Raw genomic sequence first — 19300 nt, forward strand, 5'->3', positions numbered from 1 at the left:
CGACCACCTTCATTAGTGCTACCTACACTACCACCTTCATCAGTGCTACCTACACTACCACCTTCATCAGTGCTACCTACACTACCACCTTCATCAGTGCTACCTACACGACCACCTTCATCAGTGCTACCTACACTACCACCTTCATCAGTGCTACCTACACTACCACCTTCATCAGTGCTGCCTACACTACCACCTTCATCAGTGCTACCTACACGACCACCTTCATTAGTGCTACCTACACTACCACCTTCATCAGTGCTACCTACACTACCACCTTCATCAGTGCTACCTACACTACCACCTTCATCAGTGCTACCTACACTACCACCTTCATCAGTGCTACCTACACGACCACCTTCATCAGTGCTACCTACACTACCACCTTCATCAGTGCTACCTACACTACCACCTTCATCAGTGCTACCTACACGACCACCTTCATCAGTGCTACCTACACTACCACCTTCATCAGTGCTACCTACACGACCACCTTCATCAGTGCTACCTACACTACCACCTTCATCAGTGCTACCTACACTACCACCTTCATCAGTGCTACCTACACTACCACCTTCATCAGTGCTACCTACACTCCCACCTTCATCAGTGCTACCTACACTTCCACCTTCATCAGTGCTACCTTCATTACCACCTTCATCAGTGCTACCTACACTACCACCTTCATCAGTGCTACCTACACTACCACCTTCGTCAGTGCTACCTACACTACCACCTTCATCAGTGCTACCTACACTACCACCTTCATCAGTGCTACCTACACTACCACCTTCATCAGTGCTACCTACACGACCACCTTCATCAGTGCTACCTACACTACCACTTTCATCAGTGCTACCTACAATACCACCTTCATCAGTGCTACCTACACGACCACCTTCATCAGTGCTACCTACACGACCACCTTCATCAGTGCTACCTACACTACCACCTTCATCAGTGCTACCAACACTACCACCTTCATCAGTGCTACCTACACTACCACCTTCATCAGTGCTACCTACACGACCACCTTCATCAGTGCTACCTACACGACCACCTTCATTAGTGCTACCTACACTACCACCTTCATCAGTGCTACCTACACTACCACCTTCATCAGTGCTACCTACACTAAAACCTTCATCAGTGCTACCTACACTACCACCTTCATCAGTGCTACCTACACGACCACCTTCATTAGTGCTACCTACACTACCACCTTCATCAGTGCTACCTACACTACCACCTTCATCAGTGCTAGCTACACTACCACCTTCATCAGTGCTACCTACACTACCACCTTCATCAGTGCTACCTACACTACCACCTTCATCAGTGCTACCTACACTACCACCTTCATCAGTGCTACCTACACTACCACCTTCATCAGTGCTACCTACACTACCACCTTCATCAGTGCTACCTACACTACCACCTTCATCAGTGCTACCTACACTACCACCTTCATCAGTGCTACCTACACTACCACCTTCATCAGTGCTACCTACACTACCACCTTCATCAGTGCTACCTACACGACCACCTTCATTAGTGCTACCTACACTACCACCTTCATCAGTGCTACCTACACTACCACCTTCATCAGTGCTACCTACACTACCACCATCATCAGTGCTACCTACACTACCACCTTCATCAGTGCTACCTACACTACCACCTTCATCAGTGCTACCTACACCACCACCTTCATCAGTGCTACCTACACTACCACCTTCATCAGTGCTACCTACACGACCACCTTCATTAGTGCTACCTACACTACCACCTTCATCAGTGCTACCTACACGACCACCTTCATCAGTGCTACCTACACTACCACCTTCATCAGTGCTACCTACACTACCACCTTCATCAGTGCTACCTACACTACCACCTTCATCAGTGCTACCTACACTACCACCTTCATCAGTGCTACCTACACTACCACCTTCATCAGTGCTACCTACACTACCACCTTCATCAGTGCTACCTTCATTACCACCTTCATCAGTGCTACCTACACTACCACCTTCATCAGTGCTACCTACACGACCACCTTCATCAGTGCTACCTACACTACCACCTTTATCAGTGCTACCTTCATTACCACCTTCATCAGTGCTACCTACACTACCACCTTCATCAGTGCTACCTACACTACCACCTTCATCAGTGCTACCTACACTACCACCTTCATCAGTGCTACCTACACTACCACCTTCATCAGTGCTACCTACACTACCACCTTCATCAGTGCTACCTACACTACCACCTTCATCAGTGCTACCTACACTACCACCTTCATCAGTGCTACCTTCATTACCACCTTCATCAGTGCTACCTACACTACCACCTTCATCAGTGCTACCTACACGACCACCTTCATCAGTGCTACCTACACTACCACCTTCATCAGTGCTACCTTCATTACCACCTTCATCAGTGCCGCCTACATTACCTATAAAAACACCACCACTGCTATCTACACTACCACCAACAATACTTTCAATATTTCCTACATATCTTCATCAGTTTTGTATGTACTACCACCACTATTACATCCTTCAATACCACCATCAGTTTTCCTACATTGCCACTCTAATTACTTTCTCCACTACCACTATCTGTGCTTCCTGCACTGTCATCATTAGTGCTCTCTACACTACCACGATCAGTGCTACCTAAATTATCACCATCAGTTCTTCCTACACTACCACTATGAGTGCTATCAACACTTCCACCATCAGTACTTCCAACTCATCCACCATCAGTGCTACCTACACTACTACCAGTTTTTCCAGCACTGCTCCTATTATTACTTTCTCCACTACCACTATCTGTGTTTCCTACACTATCATCATTAGTGATATCTACACTACCACCATCAGCACTTCCTACACTACCACCATCAGTACTTCCTACACTACCATCATCTGTTGTTCCTACGCTACCACCATCAGTACTTCCTACACTACCACCATCAGTACTTCCTACACTACCACCATCAGTACTTCCTACACTACCACCATCAGCACTTCCTACACTACCACCATCAGTACTTCTTACACTACCATCATCTGTTGTTCCTACGCTACCACCATCAGTACTTCCTACACTACCACCATCAGTACTTCGTACACTACCACCATCAGTACTTCCTACACTACCACCATCAGCACTTCCTACACTACCACCATCAGTACTTCCTACACTACCATCATCTGTTGTTCCTACGCTACCACCATCAGTACTTCCTACACTACCACCATCAGTACTTCCTACACTACCACCATCAGTACTTCCTACACTACCACCATCAATACTTCCTACACTACCACCATCAGTACTTCCTACACTACCACCATCAGTACTTATTACACTACCACTATCTGTTCTTCCTACACTACCACCATCAGTACTTCCTACGCTACCACTATCTGTTCTTCCTACACTACCACCATCAGTACTTCCTACACTACCACCATCAGTACTTCCTACACTACCACCATCAGTACTTCCTACACTACCACCATCAGTACTTCCTACACTACCACCATCAGTACCTCATACACTACCACCATCTGTTCTTCCTACACTACCACCATCAGTACTTCCTGCACTACCACCATCAGTATTTCCTACACTACCACCATCAGTACTTATTACACTATCACTATCTGTTCTTCCTACACTACCACCATCAGTACTTCCTACACTACCACCATCAGTACTTCCTACGCTTCCACTATCTGTTCTTCCTACACTACCACCATCAGTACTTCCTACACTACCACCATCAGTACTTCCTACACTACCACCATCAGTACTTCCTACACTACCACCATCAGTACTTCCTACACTACCACCATCAGTACTTCCTACACTACCACCATCAGTACTTCCTACACTACCACCATCAGTACTTCCTACACTACCACCATCAGTACTTCCTACACTACCACCATCAGTACTTCCTACACTACCACCATCAGTACCTCATACACTACCACCATCTGTTCTTCCTACACTACAACCATCAGTACTTCCTACACTACCACCATCAGTACTTCCTACACTACCACCATCAGTACGTCATACACTACCACCATCTGTTCTTCCTACACTACCACCATCAGTACTTCCTACATTACCACCATCAGTACTTTCTACACTTCCACCATCAGTACTTCCTACACTACCATCATCAGTACTTCCTACACTACCACCGTCAGTACTTCCTACACTACCACCATCTGTTCTTCCTACACTATCACCACCAGTACTTCCTACACTACCACCGTCAGTACTTCCTACACTACCACCATCAGTACTTCCTACACTACCACCATCAGTACTTCCTACACTACCACCATCTGTTCTTCCTACACTACCACCACCAGTACTTCCTACACTACTACCATCAGTACTTCCTACACTTCCACCATCTGTTCTTCCTACACTACCACCATCAGTACTTCCTACACTACCACCATCTGTTCTTCCTACACTACCACCACCAGTACTTCCTACACTACTACCATCAGTACTTCCTACACTACCACCATCTGTTCTTCCTACACTACCACCACCAGTGCTTCCTACACTACCACCGTCAGTACTTCCTACACTACCACCATCAGTACTTCCTACACTACCACCATCAGTACTTCCTACACTACCACCATCAGTTCTTCCTACACTACCACCACCAGTACTTCCTACACTATTACCATCAGTACTTCTTACACTACCACCATCTGTTCTTCCTACACTACCACCATCAGTACTTCCTACGCTACCACCATCAGTACTTCCTACACTACCACCATCAGTACCTCATACACTACCACCATCTGTTCTTCCTACACTACCACCATCAGTACTTCCTACACAACCACCATCAGTACTTCCTACACTACAACCATCAGTACTTCCTACACTACCACCATCAGTACTTCCTACACTACAACCATCAGTACTTCCTACACTACCACCATCAGTACTTCCTACACTACCACCATCAGTACTTCCTACACTACAACCATCAGTACTTCCTACACTACCACCATCAGTACTTCCTACACTACCATCATCTGTTCTTCCTACACTACCACCACCAGTACTTCCTACACTACCACCGTCAGTACTTCCTACACTACCACCATCAGTACTTCCTACACTACCACCATCAGTACTTCCTACACTACCACCATCTGTTCTTCCTACACTACCACCACCAGTACTTCCTACACTACTACCATCAGTACTTCTTACACTACCACCATCTGTTCTTCCTACACTACCACCATCAGTACTTCCTACACTACCACCATCAGTACTTCCTACACTACCACCATCAGTACCTCGTACACTACCACCATCTGTTCTTCCTACACTACCATCATCAGTACTTCCTACACTACCACCATCAGTACTTCCTACACTACAACCATCAGTACTTCCTACACTACCACCATCAGTACTTCGTACACTACAACCATCAGTACTTCCTACACTTCCACCATCAGTACTTCCTACACTACCAGCATCAGTACTTCCTACACTACAACCATCAGTACTTCCTACACTACCATCAGTACTTCCTACACTACAACCATCAGTACTTCCTACACTACCACCATCAGTACTTCCTACACTACCACCATCAGTACTTCCTACACTACAACCATCAGTACTTCCTACACTACCACCATCAGTACTTCCTACACTACCACCATCTGTTCTTCCTACACTACCACCACCAGTACTTCCTACACTACCACCGTCAGTACTTCCTACACTACCACCATCAGTACTTCCTACACTACCACCATCAGTACTTCCTACACTACCACCATCTGTTCTTCCTACACTACCACCACCAGTACTTCCTACACTACTACCATCAGTACTTCTTACACTACCACCATCTGTTCTTCCTACACTACCACCATCAGTACTTCCTACACTACCACCATCAGTACTTCCTACACTACCACCATCAGTACCTCGTACACTACCACCATCTGTTCTTCCTACACTACCACCATCAGTACTTCCTACACTACCACCATCAGTACTTCCTACACTACAACCATCAGTACTTCCTACACTACCACCATCAGTACTTCCTACACTACAACCATCAGTACTTCCTACACTTCCACCATCAGTACTTCCTACACTACCAGCATCAGTACTTCCTACACTACAACCATCAGTACTTCCTACACTACCACCATCAGTACTTCCTACACTACCACCATCTGTTCTTCCTACACTACCACCACCAGTACTTCCTACACTACCACCGTCAGTACTTCCTACACTACCACCATCAGTACTTCCTACACTACCACCATCAGTACTTCCTACACTACCACCATCTGTTCTTCCTACACTACCACCACCAGTACTTCCTACACTACTACCTTCAGTACTTCTTACACTACCACCATCAGTACTTCCTACACTACCACCATCTGTTTTTCCTACACTACCACCATCAGTACTTCCTACACTACCACCATCAGTACTTCCTACACTACCACCATCAGCACTTCCTATAAAACCACCATCAGTGCTTGTTTCACCACCACCATCACTGCTTCCTTCAACACCACCATCAATGCTTCCTTCAACACCACCATCAATGCTTCCTTCAACACCACCATCAATGCTTCCTTCAACACCACCATCAATGCTTCCTTCAACACCACCATCAATGCTTCTTTCAACACCACCATCAATGCTTGCTTCAACACCACCATCAATGCTTCCTTCAACACCACTATCAATGCTTCCTTCAACACCACCATCAATGCTTCCTTCAACACCACCATCAATGCTTCCTTCAACACCACTATCAATGCTTCCTTCAACACCACCATCAATGCTTCCTTCAACACCACCATCAATGCTTCCTTCAACACCACCATCAATGCTTCCTTCAACACCACTATCAATGCTTCCTTCAACACCACCATCAATGCTTCCTTCAACACCACCATCAATGCTTCTTTCAACACCACCATCAATGCTTCTTTCAACACCACCATCAATGCTTCCTTCAACACCACCATCAATGCTTCCTTCAACACCACTATCAATGCTTCCTTCAACACCACCATCAATGCTTCCTTCAACACCACCATCAATGCTTCCTTCAACACCACTATCAATGCTTCCTTCAACACCACCATCAATGCTTTCTTCAACACCATCATCAATGCTTCCTTCAACACCACCATCAATGCTTCCTTCAACACCACTATCAATGCTTCCTTCAACACCACCATCAATGCTTCCTTCAACACCACCATCAGTGCTTCTTTCAACACCACCATCAATGCTTCTTTCAACACCACCATCAATGCTTCCTTCAACACCACCATCAATGCTTCCTTCAACACCACCATCAATGCTTCCTTCAACACCACTATCAATGCTTCCTTCAACACCACCATCAATGCTTCCTTCAACACCACTATCAATGCTTCCTTCAACACCACCATCAATGCTTCCTTCAACACCACCATCAATGCTTCCTTCAACACCACCATCAATGCTTCCTTCAACACCACCATCAATGCTTCCTTCAACACCACCATCAATGCTTCTTTCAACACCACCATCAATGCTTCCTTCAACACCACCATCAATGCTTCCTTCAACACCACTATCAATGCTTCCTTCAACACCACCATCAATGCTTCCTTCAACACCACCATCAATGCTTCCTTCAACACCACCATCAATGCTTCCTTCAACACCACTATCAATGCTTCCTTCAACACCACCATCAATGCTTCCTTCAACACCACCATCAATGCTTCCTTCAACACCACCATCAATGCTTCCTTCAACACCACCATCAATGCTTCCTTCAACACCACCATCAATGCTTCCTTCAACACCACTATCAATGCTTCCTTCAACACCACCATCAATGCTTCCTTCAACACCACCATCAATGCTTCCTTCAACACCACCATCAATGCTTCCTTCAACACCACTATCAATGCTTCCTTCAACACCACTATCAATGCTTCCTTCACAGATGGTTGGTCAATGGAGTTGGACAGTGTTTACTACACTAGGGCCAATAATTAAGCGTGCACGTAACCTTTTCAGCACAGGCAGGAGTACCTGGGCCTCTAACACTGGAAATAAACTGTCAGCAAATGCACGCTGAGAAAAATACATCTCTCAAGCTATATTTCCGCTATAAGTGAACAAATGATTGAAAAACTGCGTAAGATAACTTGTCAGTTTTAACATTTCTGCTTTATTTTCTAATGTAACTGTTGTCGATTTTAAAGACTTTCTTTGTTAACTACTTATTAAGAAAATTCTATTACAAAATATAAAGATCATTTAATTAATTAAATCAGCATTAATAAATAAAAAATTTGAGTTCAACAATGGCTTTCATTCTCAAAAAAGGGCCGAATTAATGGAAATTCTCTCTCCTCAATTATTAATAATTCATATAAGAAAAGTAACGTGTATTTACAAAATGAAACACAAACAGGAGAGTGAGAGAGAGAGACAGACAAACAGACAGAGACAGAGAGAGACAGAGAGACAGACAGAGACAGAGACAGACACACAGGCAGACAGAGACAGACAGACGAACAGACAGGGAGAGACTAGTGCTCCGAGTGGCAATAGCTGTATGATGTGGAACAGGTTTTCTCACTATATATTTAATAATGTTCTATACATTCCAACACTCAGTCTCTCTGAAAGAACTAATACTTTATAAGCTTCCCTTTTCCACTGGTTTTCACTGATGCTCCTTTAACAGGTAAAATATTTAATTACAGATGACAATGAGGCTTTCAGAAAAAGTGACATATGTAAAATATTGATACCATTAATGAATTAACACAGAATAATTCCTAATCAAAATATATTTGGTAGAGAAATAATTTAGAAAACTTTATTTATCTTAGTGGTAATGCAATAATTTAAAATTCAGTTAGGCATAAATAAATAATAATAGAATAAGCTGGGTGTAAGAGAACCTGATGCAAGAAAGACGAGTGTAGGAGTGTTCTTGCCAGGGAAGGAACACAAGGACGCTATGTCATAAGGATTTATGTGTAGTAGGAAATACTCAACAATAGCACCTGCACCTGTGGTTGAATGGACTCACACCTGCACCTGTGGTTGAATGGACTCACACCTGCACCTGTGGTTGAATGGACTCACACCTGCACCTGTGGTTGAATGGACGCACACCTGCACCTGTGGTTGAACGGACTCACACCGGCAGCTGTGGTTCAATGGACTCATGCCTTCACCTGGGTTGAATGAACTCACAACTACATCTGGGGGAATGAACTCACACCTGCACGTGTGGTTGAATGAACTGATACTTACAGGTGTGGTTTAATGGACTCACACCTGCACGTGTGGTTGCTCACATGGCAAGGAGAGATTTGCTTCCCATGACGTCACTCCTATATATTAACGGTTATTGGGGTTTTAAGTTTATCGACCACTTCAAGGCATATTAAACCTGCAGAAAATATTTTCACTTCCAGTCATGACGCGGTCCTGGATGATATAGAGGATAGACTGCAGATATAGTATACACAGACTTTGCGAAAGCCTTTGACAGGTGCGACCATGGGGGTAATAGCACACAAAATGCGTGACAAAGGAATAACAGGAAAAGTTGGTAGATGAATCTATAACTTCCTAACAAACAGAACACAAAATGTAATAGTAAACAGAGTAAAGTCTGAGGCGGCTGCTGTGAAAAGATCTGTTCCACAAGGCACAGTACTCGCTCCCATCCTGTTCCTCATCCTCATATCTGACATAGATCGAGGTGCAAGCCATAGCTCCTTGTCTTCCCTTGCAGATGACACCCGAATTGCCATGACATTGTCTTCCATCGAAGACACTTCAAAACTCCAAGCGGACATCAACCAAATCTTTAAATGGGCCGCAGAAAACAATATGAAGTTCAATGAAGAGAAATTTCAACTACTCAGATATGGAAAACTTGAGGAAATTAAAACTTTATCAGGGTATAAAACAATTTCTAACCACGCAATAGAGTGAGAAACTAACGTGAAGGACATGGGAGTGATAATGTCAGCGGATCTCACCTTCAAAGACCACAACAGTGCTGTACACTAACTGCCCCCTTCAAGGCAGGCGAAATTGCTGACTTGGAGAATGTACAGAGAACTTTCACGGCACACATAAGTACAATAAAACACCTAAATTTCTGGGAACGGTTGAAGTCCTTGATCTGTATTCCCTGGAACGCAGGCAAGAAAGATACGTGATAATATATACTTGGAAAATCCTAGAGGGATTAGTACCAAACCTACACACGAAAATCACTCTCTACGAAAGCAAAAGACCCGGCAGGAGATGCAACACTCCTCCAATGAAAAGCAGAGGCGCCAGGAGTACAGTAAGAGAACACAGTAAGTGTTAAGGGCCCAAGACTGTTCAGTTCCCTCCCAGTATACATAAGGGGGATTACCAATAGACTCCTGTCTGTCTTCAAGAAGGTGCTGGACAGACACCTAAAGTTAGTACCTGATCAGCCTGGTTGTGGTTCGTATGTCGGTTTACGTGCGGCCAATAGTAACAGCCTGGTTGATCAGACCCTGATCCACCACGAGGCCTGGTCTCAGACCGGGCCAGGGGGGGTTGACCCCCGAAACCCTCTCCAGGTAAAATAAACTCTTAGGATATGTACACTGAGAGATACATAACTCTCCGTTAAATGAAACACAAGAGTTGAATCAGGATATTGTAATAAGAATATGTGTTACTTCAGCCGGTTTCTTCACTTTTGGATTCTTCAGGACTGAAGATATTCGTGGCGAGAATTTTCCTCAATACAATATCCTAATACTGCACATGTGTCTTATTTTATATTTATCGGTATATTATATAACATCCATCCAGTCCTGTGGATGTATGTCCCGGGAGCTGGTCAGCACTTATGTCCACTGGGAAATTGCTGTTCCTGATGCATTTCCATTTCGTGTTTACTAAGGTTGACAAAATGAAATGAAATTAACCTTTAGTCATATAAAAATTTCTTATCTTTATATATTGGTTGATGACACACTTTGCTATGCATAAATACTTAGATTGTTCACAATAATAATAATAATAATAATAATAATAATAATAATAATAATAATAATAATATAGCAATATAGCAAATAATGTTGTTGCAGTGATATCACCAGGAGGCAGCTCTGACGAGAACTCACACACAGACGAACTTTTAAATCTCTGCACAAAATTCAACTTAAACCAGCAAATAATAGAGCCTACTAGACTGGAGAATACACGGGACCTCATCTTCACTAACAGTGATGATCTGATACGAAATGTCACCATATGCAAAACAATATACTCAGATCACAACATAATCGAGGTTCAGACATGTATGTGGGGAGCCCCAGACCGACAAAATGTGATCAGTCACGAGGGAGCCTTCACCAAATTCAACTTCGATAACAAGAGCATAAAGTGGGACCAAGTAAACCAAGTCCTAAATGATATAAGCTGGAAAGATAGACTAAGCAACACAGACCCCAACTTATGCCTAGAACAGATTAACTCTGTGGCACTCGATGTATGCTCAAGTAGATGTAAAATAGAAAGAGACAGACTCCCCCTTTACAGGCGACGGAAAAGAATAACAGAGTGGCTAAAAGAGGCCAATATATCTGAAATGCGTAGGGAGAGACTGGTCAGAGAAATAGCAAACATCGAACTAAAGCTAAAGGAATCTTATAGGAGCCAGGAATCGCGGGAAGAACTAAAAGCCATAAATGAAATCTAAAGAAACCCGAAGTATTTCTTTTCTTATGCCAAATCAAAGTCTAGAACAACATCCAGTATTGGACCCCTACTTAAACAAGATGGGTCCTACACACATGACAGCAAGGAAATGAGTGAGCTACTCAAGTCCCAATATGACTCAGTTTTTAGCAAGCCGCTAACCAGGCTGAGTCGAAGATCTAAATGAATTTTTTATGAGCCACAGAATTTGGTAAACACAAGCCTATCTGATGTTATCCTGACGCCAAATGACTTCGAACAGACAATAAATGACATGCCCATGCACTCTGCCCCAGGACCAGACTCATGGAACTCCGTGTTCATCAAGAACTGCAAGAAGCCCCTATCACGTGCTTTTAACATCCTATGGAGAGGGAGCATGGACAAGCGGGTCGTCCCACAGTTACTAAAAACAACAGACATAGCTCCACTCCACAAAGGGGGCAGTAAAGCAGTAGCAAAGAACTACAGACCAATAGCGCTAACATCCCATATCATAAAAATCTTTGAAAGGGTCCTAAGAAGCAAGATCGTCACCCATCTAGATACCCATCAATTGCACAACCCAGGGCAACATGGGTTTAGAGCAGGTCGCTCCTGTCTGTCCCAACTACTGGATCACTACGAAAAGGTCCTTGATGCACTAAAAGACAAAAAGAATGCAGATGTAATATATACAGAATTTTCAAAACCCTTCGACAAGTGTGACCATGGCGTAATAGGGCACAAAATTCGTGCTAAAGGAATAACAGGAAAAGTTAGTAGATGGATCTATAATTTCCTCACAAACAGAACACAAAGAGTAGTAGTCAACAGAGTAAAGTCTGAGGCGGCTACGGTGAAAAGCTCTGTTCCGCAAGGCACAGTACTCGCTCCCATCTTGTTTCTCATCCTCATATCTGACATAGACAAGGATGTCCTCCACAGCACCGTGTCTTCCTTTGCAGATGACACCCAAATCTGCATAACAGTGTCTTCCATTGCAGACACTGCAAGGCTCCAGGCGGACATCAACCAAATCTTTCAGTGGGCTGCAGAAAACAATATGAAGTTCAACGATGAGAAATTTCAATTACTCCGATATGGTAAACATGAAGAAATTAAAACTTCATCAGTGTACAAAACAAATTCCAGCCATAAAATAGAGCGAAAAACCAACGTCAAAGACCTGGGAGTGATCATGTCGGAGGATCTCACCTTCAAGGACCATAACCAGAAACAAACATCTCTACGACATTCCCCGTGTCCGACTAAACCTTTACAAAAATTCAATGTATGTCAAAGGCCCTAAAATCTGGAATACCCTACCTGAGAACTCTAGAACTGCAGACACATTCATCACCTTCAAAACTACCATTAGAAAACATCTTATCTCCCTGATACACCCCGTCAACTAACTTCACGAATACCACCTGGTGGTTCACACTTACACTCGCTCACTCATTTGACCATAAACAGAAATATTAATCTCAGTCTTAATATAATGAATCCTGTGATACTCCAATACTGAAACTATATACTGTGCCAAAACAAAAGCATTCACATTGCTAAACTCACAAAATAGTATTTAGTCACTTAGCCATAATACCAACTTACCTCATAATTTGTAATATTTTACATTTAAGAATAAAACTAAGTATGCCCGAAATGCCTAGCCATGCTAAGCGTTCTAGTGGTACACTCTGTAATCTCAATTTTACTACATGTTAAACCAAACAATAACCAAATTTCTGTAAACTCAGCATTGTAATCCTTATAGAGAATAAACTTTGAATTTGAATTTGAATTTGAAAACATTGTATCAATCGCATTGCTAGAAAAATGACAGGATGGATAATGAGAACCTTCAAAACTAGGGATGTCAAGCCCATGATGACACTCTTCAGGCCGCTTGTTCTATCTACGCTGGAATATTGCTGCACACTAACAGCACCTTTCAAGGCAGATGAAATTGCTGACCTAGAAAATGTACAGAGAACCTTCACGGCGCGCATAACGGAGATACAACACCTCAATTACTGGGAGCGCTTGAAGTTCCTGAACCTGTACTCCCTGGAAGGCAGGCGGGAGAGATACATGATAATGTACACCTGGAAAATCCTAGATGGACTAGTACCGAACTTGCACACGAAAATCACTCACTACGAAAGCAAATGACTCGGCAGACGATGCAGCATCCCCCCAATGAAAAGCAAGGGTGTCACTAGCACGTTAAGAGACAACACAGTAAGTGTCAGGGGCCCAAGACTGTTCATCTGCCTCCCAGCATACATAAGGGGGATTACCAATATACCCCTGGCTGTCTTCAAGCAGGCACTGGACAAGCACCTAAAGTCGGTTCCTGACCAGCCGGGCTGTGGCCCGTACGTTGGATTGTGTGCAGCCAGCAGTAACAGCCTGGTTGATCAGGCTCTGATCCACCATGAGGCCTGGTCACAAACCGTTCCGCGGGGGCGTTGACCCCGGAACTCTCTCCAGGAAAACTCCAGGTAATAATAATAATAATAATAATAATAATAAGAAGAAGAAGAAGAAGAAGAAGAAGGAGAAGAAGAAGAAGAAGAAGAAGAAGAAGAGGAAAAAGAAGAAGAAGAAGAAGAAGAAGAAGAAGAAGAAGAAGAAGAAGAAGAATGCTTTATTCCAGCATGATACAATGTCGAGTGAAATGTTGTGCACACAGAAAGCATTGGTATGCAGAGCATTTCGGGCAAGCTTAAGCCTAACTTAAGATTACAATAACAATAACTGATTAACTGCCTATATATAAAAAAAAAACATTAAAGGTATATACACAATAAATTTACTGAATATTGTCCTTCCGCAATTTTTCCCATTTCTTGATGCTGTGTAGTCCAGTCTTCCCCGTCTATGGACGTGAAGGTCTAGATCATAACAGGATGGCACAACAACATCCTCTAGACACTAATTACACAACACATATATACCACCTTAACTTTATCATTATTATCCTTAATACTAATAATATCAACATACTTGTCCCTTCAACAGACCATGGCCTGGACTATGTCTTTGATGTGATCACTACACTCAACGTCAGTGATGTCACCTTCTTCCCGTCTCGCCTCACTCACAGCTACGACCTCTACGCCGCCTCCACTGATAAAGACGACATCTTCTTCCTTGACCTTCAGTCTGGTAAGAAACTTTCTGCATTTGAAATTTAACAACACGAATCTGTTCATGAGATTTATGAAATTTCGCTTTCTACAAACCTCATCTTCAGTTATATATGTAGCCGTAGAGATGATTTTCAGTCGCTTATGGCATCCAAGAACGATATCCCTATATCTGTACGTCAGTACATGCGAAAGAAGTATTACAGAGGGTGGCATAACTCTCCAGTTTAAGTAAATATAAACAATGAAGATTTGAAACGAATCAGAAGAGCCATTTACAAGGTATCACACATAAATTCATATGTCAGTTGCTTGAGTAAAATGGCAAATCGGCATTTAGAAAGCCCAAAACCAGTTTTAACATTCAGTTAAATTCGATATACATATACCAGATTTGAATATTTAGTTAATCAGAAGAGAAATTCTCTAGTTATCGCAGAGACCAACATCCAAAAATTCACCAGCAATTTAAGATTTGAAGCCACTCAGATGTTGCATTCTCAAGTTATCGGCATTAAGGATTTGAAACCTAATTGGTGAGATATTCATAATTATTGCTTGAAAACCACTTTTTTGAATTTCCACAATTTCTTCAATAATATTCGTAAAAAATCGTAACTAACCACCTGCAGAGTCCAGAATCAGTCCAAAACTTTCCTTGAGTGAAAAACTCAGTAGTCGCACTCTACAGTTATTAAACGGAAACTAATTCGTTTAATAAATTTTGAAAATTAAAATTACACAACCTACTACCATTACGAAGCTGTCTTTGCAAAAGCACCAGCACTAAAAAGTTTCAAACTGTGTTACGGTTCTTTGCTGTTAACTTTTCGTCTGAATCTTAATTTTATTCAGGAATAAGAACTAAACCCACAAGAGCTGCATACAGCATTCGATGGGGGAGATAACCAGTTCACAGTCATGGAAAGCAAAGATAAGTCCAGTTTCCTGGAACAAGGGCCACTCACCTGCACCATATTGGGGGGGGGGATATTCGGCTGAAGAGATCTTATATCTAAAGTGTCCACATTTTAATATGGGTTTTTATAATAGATTAACTCATATAATTATGGTATGTTCACCCAATGTGTTTTCTAACATATCAGCCGTTTACCACAAAGAATGGAATCCCTGAATTACTTGGAGACATTCGCTCATGAAAGATGCATTTACGAACACACTGAGACGCTCAGGTTTGACCAGTTTCCTCATATAAACATAAACTTTCTCTCGCCCTCAGGTAAGGTAGAGATGATCACCGGTGTGGGCAAGGCGATGCTGCCAGGACTGACGGAGTGGAGTAATACCAACCGTCCCATCGTGTCTTCAGGAGTCTTCGGTCACTACATGGTATCCCCGGCAGAGGCTGCTATCTTCGTCATCAACGGAGAAACTCGCACCGTCAACTGTGAGATAGGTTCCCTGGTCCATCCTCGCCTTGCTGTATGGATCACTAGGAAATACATGTAAAAGAAAATCCAATAAGCCTACAGAAAGTGATCCCTTTCCCTCCCCGAAAACATGTAAAGATAAATGTAGATATAATAATAATCTTTTAAATTTAAATTACTGTCAGAAATAACACTAATTATTTTAGTATAAGAAAAAACTAAATTTGAAGGGTCTTATGAAAGTGTAATTTAGGCGAGTCTGTCTTCAATACAACATGACAAGCTATACATCATTTATAATTTTTTGCAAATTGGTAAAAATGATGCAGACAAACCGATTTGCTTAAAATACTAAAACACGCAAACAAAAATTAATAATGTATACCAAGAAGCCTTATAAGTTTGTAAACAGTAGCTACAGCAGCAAGAGTGACCATTTTGGATTCATATATTTAACAAGATCGAGGATGAATTACTAATCAGAGAACAGAGAGAGTACACTAAGACATATCTTATGACCCAAATAATTCTAGTCCCTGAGAGTTGTTCATTCTACCTGTCAGAAATCAAGAACGGGTATTATGGTTTAGCTTTGAAATCAGTCTACATAGATTTTGACGCAAATGCCCTCTTTGAATCTAGTTTGCTATATGATCTAATTATAGTTTTGTTTTCATAAGTAATCACACTTTATATTTTAATGTATCTCAAAACTTTTTTAGCAAATGTAAGAGTGACTTACTAAATAGTGTAGCAATATGGAATACGGGAGTTACAGTCACTTATGTTACTAAAGCAAAAGGTACATAAGAGAGATGGGTGCTTATAATGGTTTCTTATAAAGTATTTTTACATATCTTTATCTAATGAGTCATTCCAACATTCTGGTCATTAATGATACTCACTGTCATAAATATACCAAAGAAAAACATCAATTTTAATCTTTATCAAATAAATTACGAATGATAATGTATAGAATTAAGATTAATTTGGTAAAGCTTTCTTTACAATGTTTTTCTTTACTTGAACACAATACCTTTATTGCTTTCCTTTACGTAAAAAGTTTATCAAAAAACTTTTAAGTTCACCGATGATCAGAGTAGAATAGTTCACCTGTCCTTAAAGAAAATTCAAGGTATTTACTAAGAAAATTCTAGCAGTATATGCCATTTGGTTTATTTAAAAAAAACGACTAAATTGAATTCAGTGGCCAGTTTGCTTCTGATTATATCTTTTCCTAAAGTGGAAAAGAAATATTTCACATAAAACAGTTCATATCATTACACTGTTACCTGACATTATATTACCTCAGTTTCTTAACACAAAGTAACATTTATTACTTAACATTTTCTTGATCATTATTCATCAAATGATTTCTCTTCCTTCTTACTTTCGTTAATTTTTAAATACAAAAATTAAGTGCCACTTCTAGCTTAGCTTGTCCTCATAGCTTAGCTTGTACTTCTAGCTTAGCTTGTACCCATAGCACAAAATACATATTGGTTTTGATTTTAATTATGAACATTGAAAAACAGGTTGAAAAATTTAATAAATATATATATATATATATATATATATATATATATATATATATATATATATATATATATATATATATATATATATATATATATATATATATATATATATATATGCACCTACCTTCAGAAGCTACGGACTGATTCCCTCCATGCTCGGGTCAACATGGAGACATGGAGCAAGTGGTAAAACAGACTCCCTCCCCCCAATAAAAAAAATAATCTGTTGAATGAGGGACTCAATGTTGTTTGAAGAATCACAGGTTTTATGTGTCTAGAATGGTTTTAGAGCTAATTTGCATTAGATGAACCTCAAAGACATGCTTTGTACTAAGCTTTTATTTGTATTTGCTGTTTCTGTATAGCTTGATATCACTGTTTCACTGATGACCACATTGAATTCATTTAGCTGGCAGTTGGTTCTAAAACTTAGTTTACACTATAAAATGAGAGTTTCTTTCTTCAGCAAAAGTCCTTCAAGTGATTCAGTGTAGTCTTCATAACGTAGCAATGAGGCCAGTAGCTGTGAGCTTCAGAGCCTGCAAGAGTGACGTTTTCCTTAGCAGGTTGCATCTTGGAACCCACACTGATGTTAACTTTCATCGAGGCACGTTAATGCTGGCTTCATGACTCCTTCAAATAGAATAAAACCTGTTTATTGCCTTACAAGTACAGGCTTGTGTTTGTATGTAACTACATCTTGTATATTGGTGTCTGTATCAAAGAAAACTGCTTCACTAATTAGTGTGGAGTAGCTTCAGTACTTTAAGAAACATTAGGATAAGTGTAGTACGCTAAAGTGTCGCGGCGTACTATCATCTGCAAAACAAAAGATCCAATGTGTACGTGTACTCAGTTGCTGTCACGGTATAGAATAGGATAAAGCATTAAGAATAAATGTAAATACAAATATCCCGTTTCTATATGTAGCTTTTCGCCTTCCAAAATTACAGTTTATAGTGTAGGACCTAAATTTTGTTGAGATACATTTATAGCCATAGTAATTACCTAAATCATTGGAAAATTGGAGGCTGTAAGCATGTACTGTCACATTTTGACTGGACTTGGGTGCATCTACTTTTATATGTGCAAAATGAAGACATTTACACTCATTCATATATCATGGGACACTCTTGGCTCTGTTCCACATATCAGTTACTTAATTACACTATCACCGGGATTAGAAAACAGAATGGCTTTTCTCATTTCCATGATAATTCTTTTTCTAAATTTGAAATTGTACTTGACTGTAAGGTTATCAAACTTAATAGATACACTGGAGGGAATATGAGAAGCGCCATTCTTGTTTGCAATGTAGAGGAAGCATGCAAGTGACTTTACATTGCTGATTATCCCAGAAATTATATTATTGTTGATAGCTCTAGATTAAGTCTCTCGT

The 19300-nt window shown here is 41.3% G+C and overlaps 1 protein-coding gene across 4 annotated transcripts in view; it reads left to right on the plus strand.

The window, feature by feature from the left end:
- Nucleotides 1-17945, plus strand: part of LOC128686737 (follistatin-related protein 5) — a gene marked incomplete in the record, with an annotated part of 494827 nt that extends 476882 nt beyond the window's left edge. For 2 of the 4 annotated variants that reach the window (XM_053773769.2, XM_070082387.1), the window contains 2 exon segments: nt 14845-14991; nt 16213-17945. In XM_053773769.2, coding sequence (XP_053629744.2) covers nt 14845-14991; nt 16213-16442 — 377 coding nt within the window. 4 annotated transcript variants of the gene reach the window in all.
- Nucleotides 17946-19300: the final 1355 nt, after the last annotated feature.

The sequence above is a fragment of the Cherax quadricarinatus genome, chromosome 7, assembly GCF_038502225.1.
Source record: "Cherax quadricarinatus isolate ZL_2023a chromosome 7, ASM3850222v1, whole genome shotgun sequence".
NCBI lineage: Eukaryota > Metazoa > Arthropoda > Malacostraca > Decapoda > Parastacidae > Cherax > Cherax quadricarinatus.